Source organism: Carica papaya, chromosome 2, assembly GCF_054855325.1.
Source record: "Carica papaya isolate Zhongbai chromosome 2, ASM5485532v1, whole genome shotgun sequence".
NCBI classification, from domain to species: domain Eukaryota; kingdom Viridiplantae; phylum Streptophyta; class Magnoliopsida; order Brassicales; family Caricaceae; genus Carica; species Carica papaya.
In genome coordinates, this window is record NC_142310.1 from 13,927,230 (window position 1) to 13,936,073 (window position 8,844).

At 29.8% G+C, this 8,844-nt stretch overlaps 1 protein-coding gene across 1 annotated transcript; it reads right to left on the bottom strand.

Moving 5' to 3' along the window:
* Window positions 1-7,166: 7,166 nt before the first annotated feature.
* On the bottom strand, window positions 7,167-8,396 carry LOC110817330 (protein RADIALIS-like 3). The gene is made up of 2 exons (XM_022045824.2): window positions 7,929-8,396; window positions 7,167-7,499 (listed from the first exon to the last, which is right to left on the bottom strand). Exons 1-2 carry the CDS (start codon window positions 8,171-8,173, stop codon window positions 7,475-7,477), a joined length of 270 nt encoding a protein of 89 aa, XP_021901516.1. The 5' UTR covers window positions 8,174-8,396; the 3' UTR covers window positions 7,167-7,474.
* Between the last annotated feature and the right edge of the window lie 448 nt (window positions 8,397-8,844).

An 8,844-nucleotide genomic window follows, 5' to 3' on the forward strand; every position in this document is an offset into this window, starting at 1 on the left:
AAACCAACCCTTATCCACCTCCTACCCCCAAGTACCAAATAGCCGAGAGGTCTATTTTCCACAACATACTAGAGTTTAGGAAGCTTAACACTACTACATTTTGAAGGTGGCCCTAACCCCTTAGTAGCCGAAGTCTATATCCTATAGATAGAGAAGCTTTTCTCTATCCTAGAACTGACTAAGGAACAAAAGGTTCCCCTAGCAACTTTTATGCTCAACGGTGAAGTTGAACACTGGCGGTAACTTAAATTGAAAGTACTACCTATCCCTACCACCTGAAAAGTTTTCATGGATGCATGATTTGATAACTTTTTCCCTACCTATGTCCGAGAAAATGAGGAGGAATTTTAGGACATTCATCAAGAAAATCTGATGGTTTCCTAATATACAACTCGTTTTGTCCAACTGTCTAGGTTTGCCCCTCTAATTATCACTCTTGAAAGCCAAAAAGGTAGAAAATTTCTAGAGGGCCTTCGTGCCAACATCTATGATTAGGTCGTGATGTTAAGACTCAACTCGTATACGAAGGTGCTAGAACATGCCCAGTTGGTCGAAGACCTTATCTCGACCAAGCACCAATGCATTGCCCAAGTTTATACCCAACAGCAATCCCAACAACTTAGGAGAAGATTGCCTGATCTAATAAGTAGCCACCTCGATAAACGAACTAGACTTACTCTTCCCCCTGCTTTGCCTCCACCTACAGTTCAACCAACTCGACCTAACCAACCCTGTCAGCATTGTGGTCACTCGTATGGTGATCTGCCCTATTGGCGTATCAATCACGCCTCCTATTGGTGCGAAAGTACCCAACATCTTATAAAAGACTACCCCTAACGACCGAAAGACGTGGCTAGGCCTATAGCTTAGGGTCGCATGTACCACCTAGATAAACCCAATGGTCTTCCCACTCCTGTTCTCATCGAGGATATACTTTTTATCCATGATACCTCTGCCAAGGCTTTGATCGATACAGGTGTTTATTCACTCTTTTATTTCCTGTGCATTTGCTTGTAATCTTGATTTTAGAACAAAACCTTTAGCAGAAACATTGACGGTAGAAACTCCCTCTAGGGGATTATTAGAAGCTCACTATGTATATAAAGATTGTAAAATAAAAGCTTCAGGAATAGAAATGTTTGTGAATCTAATATTGTTACATTTTTCAGGATTTTATGTGATGTTAGGAATGGACTGGTTAGAAAAATATAGAGCAATAATCGATTGTGAAAGTAAAATTGTAACCTTACGGTCCTCGAAAAGGAATAAAATTATTGTTATTTTTCCTAGTAATTGAATAAATAGGAATATGGGTGCTTATCCTGCCTATCTTATGAGTCGCTGAACTTATGAAGCTAGAAAATAAACTTTTTGAACTTATTACTTGGAAGTTTATTCGCCCTAGTCATTCTTCTTGGGGCGCTCCTGTATTGTTCATGAAAAAGAAGGATGGTAGGCTATGCTAAATTCCCTTAAGGATAATGTAAAGAAATGTATAAAAAAGAAAAGATAAAGATAGAAAATTTTAGCGCCTCATGTCTGGATTTTAAGCCGTGCTGTAACAGGGATGATTAGAGTGTTTAAGCTTTTAGTGCATGTAACTGCAATGAAATCAAAATTTTTGGTTATTTAGTAATCTAATTTGTAAGTGTGCCAATGTCTGTGCTTTAATAGGAGCACAAGACGTTACAAATCCTACCCCATGGATGCATGTGATGTGTACCCTTCTAGTATTAGAGGCATTTCTGTTAGTGATCACCTTGGCAAATGTACTATCATGGTATTCCGTTTATCCAGTCTCTGCAAGTCATCCATGTTGGCAGTGGGATCCCTTCCACCTCCTTAATAGTAGTTTGAAAGTGGCATCATACAATGAAATTTCAGTGCACTGTGTGATAATTCGTTATAATTTGAAATGTGAAATTTAGTGAAAATGTGTATAAATGTGTCTGAAGTGTTAATGTGATTCAGTGTGAAAGTGTGAAGTGAAAATCTTGTATAAAATTATGAAGTGAAGTAATAAGTTGAACTGATAATCCGTACATGGAAACGTGTATAAAAAGTGACAAGTGTAAAATCCGATAAACATTCAAAAAATGTGATTTCAAAATATACGAATAATATAAATCTGAAATAAAATGCGAATCCAAAAGAAATATGTGAAAATTTAGTGAGTTTAACATTCAAATAGTTAGATTCGAAGTTTTTATGAATTTGAAAATATCTATATATTCGATTTGAAAGTAGATTTTTTTTGCAATGCATAAATTTATGCTAAGATTTTGTAAACGCATAAGTTTAGAAAAAACGAAATCATTTTGCAATGTGTATGTGTTAATGTAAATTCAATTTTACATTAGTTTTTAAAAGCTACTCTATTTATTTTTAATAGACAGTATTGTATTGGCACAAGTTTTTAAATCCTGAAGATTTTGTTTTTATTCTGCTGTTGTGTTACTACAATTTTTTTACTGATATGTCAAACTCATCCCAATTCACTCTGTCGTTTTAGATCAATATCAAAATTTAGTCAAAGATATGATAAGAGGATAAGAATTTGTATTTCAGAGTTTTATGATTCATTCGAGGGTAATGTAAGTCTGGTGGACCGAGTAATGTAATAACTTTGGGAGATCAGTGCTTCATGTTACTCTATAAACTATCTTATAAGAAGGAATTATTAGAATGCTTTAAATTAATAATATATTAACTACTGCACCATGTATAAACTCTTGAAAACATTGTTCTAATTTTATGTGCGCTGATGTCTGTGCCCCAACGGAAGATCAAAATGTTAGAATGATTGTTAAAGCTGAATATTAAATAACTAATTATTGTTGTGACTGGTAATCTATGTATCTTATATAAATTTTCAAGGTTTTTTTTTTAATTTATTTTAATACGATATGCATCAAATTTTTTTAAAAAAGAAACTTTATTATGTTGAGACTAATTTTAATTTTAAACTACTTCTAGAATGATTACCATTATATATTGAGTGTTTGATATGTATCTATCATAGTTACAGTGCATTTTCTTAATTTTCTTCTCATAAACGTGCAACATTGTGACATACCTAACTTTTGAATTGAAATGTTATAGGTACCATGGAAGAACTTGTTCAAATAACTAACAGAATGTGTTCAAGAATTACTTGAAATTTTGGTTGGAAACACATTTTAGGTTTTACAAAGTAAGCCAAAAATCATGCGAGAAATCTGTTGGCTTGCTGACTTCAAATCTAATTTTCTTTTACCACATATCTCAATTGGCCACGATTTTAGTACAAATGGAAAACTTTTAACTTTCTGGTGATATATGATTTGTCATCTAAATCTACTTAAAACGATGAAATTATTGAAAAACAAAACTAAAATAAGATTAAGAAAAATTATACCCAAAGCTAACTAAATCACAAATATTATCTACCAATAAAAGAAAACTTTGTTAATACTCGCGTCAATTTTGAGCTTCTAGCACTCAATCTTCTCTTCCTCCTTTCTCAATAGGCTTCCCTAGAATCTGCATAGAGAAAATAAAACTTAGATTTAGAATTAACAGAGTAATTAAGAAGAAAAATAATACCCTCATATCAGAATTAACTATTAAATTAATTAACTAATTAACTTTCTTTTGTTTTCAACTGTCAAGAAAATAACTTTTTGAGAGAGATGTACAAAGAGATCCCTTTTCCACTACATGAGATATTGATCAGAATCCTTATCATCCACGTCCATTACAATGGTAGGATTTTATCTGTATAGATACCAAATTCCTTTCTATTTCCAAATCTTTAGGGCTCTTTTGCTTTTCCTCTTGTGGCCCTGTATTGCAAGTTGCCCTGAGTGACATTCAGCTATAAAGATGCGTTTGTCTGGATTCTTTTGAAGACTCAGTCCACAAGCTCAACATTCTAATTCTATGTGCTTAATTTGATGGGAACGCTGAATCTAACTGTTTATCACTCTTTTTCACCACATAGAACACCACCCAACAATCTTGATTTTTCACTGCATATTATCTATATATATATATACGCACTTATATATACAAGAAGCATATATCAATGGATGAACAAGACAAGCATTATATATGTGTATACATATATTAGAGAGAGAGAGAGAGAGAGAGAGAGAGAAGCAAAAGTAACAAAGTGAACACGTTCCTCAAAGTATAATCTACCTGGGTATATGCAATTAATAAATTTCATAAATTAGCAGAATAAATCTCTTCTCTAACAATAGTATCCAAGAATAGCATTGTGCATGTAAGAAAATTTAGTCGAGCATTTTTTTTTAATTAAAATTGATAAAAAAGAAGAATTTACTAAACTTTTGGGTGATGTTTGTTTAAATGTCTTTGGAATATTATGGTGGTCCGAGTATTGTGAGAGTAACTTCGAAGAATTGGGGGACAATGCCAAAAATAAAATGTGCTTGGCATTTCATGAGGTGATGAGTGGATGATAATGACCCTTTGTAATTCATCAATTGTCAAAGCTCATGCATGTATGTATATGTATATGTATATATATATATATATATATATCTATATATAGCTGGATGAATATGCAGATGATTCTATGGCCCCCGATTATTTGGAATCCTTATCATTCATCTTATCATTTCTAGTATAAAGTAATAATATCTACAAGATTCTTCTTTTTATTTTTTATTTCTTTCTCATGTATCAATAGCTTCTAGGTTTTCCTTTATTGTGAATTTGCATCTTTCCATCCATGCAAGTTGGATGTGGGTGGGTGGGAAAATCTCACCTAGATGTTTCTAGATGATTCAGTGTGAAATTATTCTTACCCACAAAAAGTTATAAAATGTTTTAAAAAACATAGATTAATTGGAGAATTTCATTGTGTACTTAGTAAATACTTTAGTTAGTATTGACTCTAGCATCATTATCAGAACTATTGAAGAGGCAAAAGTGGAGTGAAAGGAAAGTCACATTGAATCCATTTTTTGAAGTGTTTGGGTGGGACTTTTTTCTTTGTTATATTGAGTTAAAAATAATTTATAATTTCATTTTTAATATTTATTATTTATTTTATAATTTTTAAAAATCAAATGCATATAACATGTGAATGTTGTATGATACCTACAGCCGTATGGGCATACATTAGCAAAAAGTACTTGTTTGGTCATCTCATAGACTATGTATGTATAATTTTAACAAGATTCAAATATTTACATTTTATCTGAATAAATTTAGTTTCAAAAAAATTTATTCAGATAAAATGTAAAAGTACAAAATTATATTTGGTATAAAATTTGTGCATAAGCTTATCCAAAAATACAATTGTACATGTGTTCCCAAGGTACCTTCTCTCTATCTTTAATATCTACTTATAAACATATTTTTTTGTTAATTGAGCTTTTATATTATATTTATTTAGATTATGCATTTATTTATTTCAATTATTTTTTTTGTTCTTATATAATATATTTAGTATATTTGATACAGATCAATTTTATCGTTTTCTAGCAAGAGTTTGTCACCCTTGAAATTATGGGCAAAAATTGTTTATCATGGTAGTTGATGCTAAAATTCATTTATATGATATGTGACTCGGAGACACAACGAAAGAAAGAATTGAAGCATCAATGTAAAATCGCACTAAGATAATAACTTTTCTTTGTCATTATCTACATTAAGAATTAATTTTTTTGAATAATTTACAATAAGATATCTACCTAAACTTTGGAAAAATTTGAGAGAATATAATGAATATAAAAAGTACTAATTTTCTAAAAGCTTGTTACGATTGGATGTATTTGAGATTGCAAGATTTTAAAAAATTGAGTACAAATTCCATACTATTTTCTATATTTCCATATAGATATACTGAAAAAATGTTATTTACTTTTCGTAGTTTAAATACACAAAGAAAGATTGAAAGAAACACTTTAAAAAAAATTCTAAATTAATGTCATTTCTTCTTGTGGCCGAACAATTTCGGGCGTGAGTATTGTTGAAATTTGAATAAATATTATCATGATAACTATAACAATAATTTTTCTAAAGCTATTTTATCTATAGAAGTGGGTAAACTACATAGAAAATAAAGGAAAAAATAGAAATGATAACAATTCAAAATTTCAGAAAGTTTATGTTAACAATGTAACATAAAATGACATTGGCTTTGTATCTGTCCTACGTTCAAATATGTACTTGGTATTTATCAAACCTTATTAAAATAGAAACAAAAATACTAGAAGCCAAATTTCTCTATCAAAATAATGCTTTTGACTAAGATCATATGAGTATAACACAACATAAGTTTGCTAATTTATTTGAAAATCCTAAAAAAAAATTGCTGACTTATTTTGACATTGAAATGTCAAAGGTTAACTAGCTAATTATTTGTGAGTATGATTAAACATTTACATATATATTAAACTATTCTGTTAATTTGTCTTAAGATACATATATATTTTATTTAATAATGGGTGAGATAATTATTGATAACTTTTGAAGAACTAATATACTACTACTTGGATGAACAAGTATGTTTATAAGTAATGTATTCATATTTTGTGAATCTAAAAAAAATTATTAACTTTCAAAAACAATCATCAAAATAAATAATTATATAAAGATGCACAATGAAAAATATGTTGAATCTTTATAGTAGAAGTTACTACCATTTTATTCATGTTTATAATCTACAAATATTTATGCAATTGAAATAAATATAATAAATGAACTAAAAGTTTACTACTTTAAATATTTTTAGAGTTTGACGGGACTTATTGAGACATCTCCATTCGACAATAATCTGCAAATATGTCAAAATTTCATATAGGTATCAATTCAAAAATGAGAAGCTTCTTACATCAAATAAATTATTAAGTAGTGTTTTCTCACAAGCAAATTAATTGTTAAGGCATCACTGGTTTTAAAGTTGAGATTGAATATCCTGTATTCTATAAAGCATACATGAAAATATATGTGGGCTCATTCATCCATCATATAAATCATTTAGATATTTTTTATTATTTTAATAGATACATATACAAAATAAATTTATATGTATTTATTAGCGACTCACAACTTGGCAATTGTAAACTTACTTGCTAATGCTGGTGAAAATAAGATAATTCTGCCATACCCGTTCCAAAAGCATTTACAAAAAGAAATTGAAGTATATAATATAATAAATATATGTAAGTACAATCCATTAAAATAGGAGCTGAATACAAGGTAAATAGGAAGGAGCCACGTATATGTAATGACCATTCAGTCTTTGCTACATTGTACGAACTAGAAGGAAGTAAACTATATATATGATACACCAAATATATAATTGTACATACTGATAAGGACTGAAAAGAAACGAGAGATGAGTAACCAGTGTTGCCTCTTTTTCAATTTATCAGTACTGTATTTGTCATCATATATATAATATATATATATATATATAGGTTGCAACATATTGATCTTCTTATTTCTTGTTCAGTCTTCAGTGAAGCCTAAGACTCCTAAGCCTGCAGACAAAAAATTAATAATATATAATATCAGGAGTAGCAAAACCTCATATGCTTGTGTGTGTGTACTCGGGTATGCATTGTTGAGGTGTATAATCTCACATGGACTGACTATACGTATAATATACATGTATATATATACTAGCTTCTATATATTGTGTGAGTTTAGGTTAAAATCTAACATACATAGACACAACACAACCTGGAGAATGGAAGTAAATGAATTGTTTAATGTGTCAATGAGTGGGCTATTGTATTATATATAATATATTCAAGATTGAATTTATTAATTAAAATTGATTCCTGAAAATAAAGTGTGTACTGAGAAAGGAAGTAGTAGATAGACTGAGTTGCGTCTGGTGTATACATGTATATATATATACACTAATGGCAACTATATATATTTATATATATGAATGTGGGGAATACCTTTCTTCTTCATCAATGTATGAGTATCCCATTTTCTTGTAGTTGGGGAGGGGAACTTGACCAGACTCTATTTGCTTTACATCTTCAACAAGAAGCTCATAATGCTTCTTGACTTCATCAACAGTTTTGCCTCCAACAGCCCTGGCAAGATTGTGCCAGCGATCAGGAGTATCCTTGTCGAAGATCGCCAGTGCATTCTCGAACAGCTTGTCTTGCTTTGTTGTCCAACTCGAACCCGATGCCATTATACTCAGATTCAAAAACTTATATTATAAGATGTGTATAAGGCAGTCTTATCCCTCCTCTATATATATGCCACACAAGGAAATACTAATGGGATCTTCAGAACAAAACTCTTTTAAAATTTCAGCTTGACTTTTTTTTTTCTTCTCTTCCGCTTTAGCATATTCCATGATAACTATTACCCAACATATAATTCTTCTCTCTCATTTTCATTCATAATTGGAGAAACTCTCTCCTATTTTACATTTTCTTGAGAAGAATTTTAATGAAGCTCTCCTTATTTAGATTTTCTTGACAAAAAGATTAAGGTTGGTTTTTGTAGCTCTGTTTTTATAAAGATTTAAAAATTACTAAGTGATTTAGAATAAAAATTGAGTTGACAGACTGTAAATATAATTTGTATATTTTTAAACCTTATTTTTTAGAATTTTTTATAAAAAATAGAAATCAAAATATTATATTTATGAAATATGTCAATTCATTTATACTTTTTAAAATATATAATTGTTTTTTTAAAAAAATATAGAGAAAATAAAAAAATATTTTAAAAAATTCAGAATAAAGAAAGGTGTGGTGGATCTCACAGAATCAAACTATCTTCTTCCTAGTAGGTCCAACAATAAAATTACTTAATATGATAATATCTTAAATTGACAATAAAGTTATTACTGTT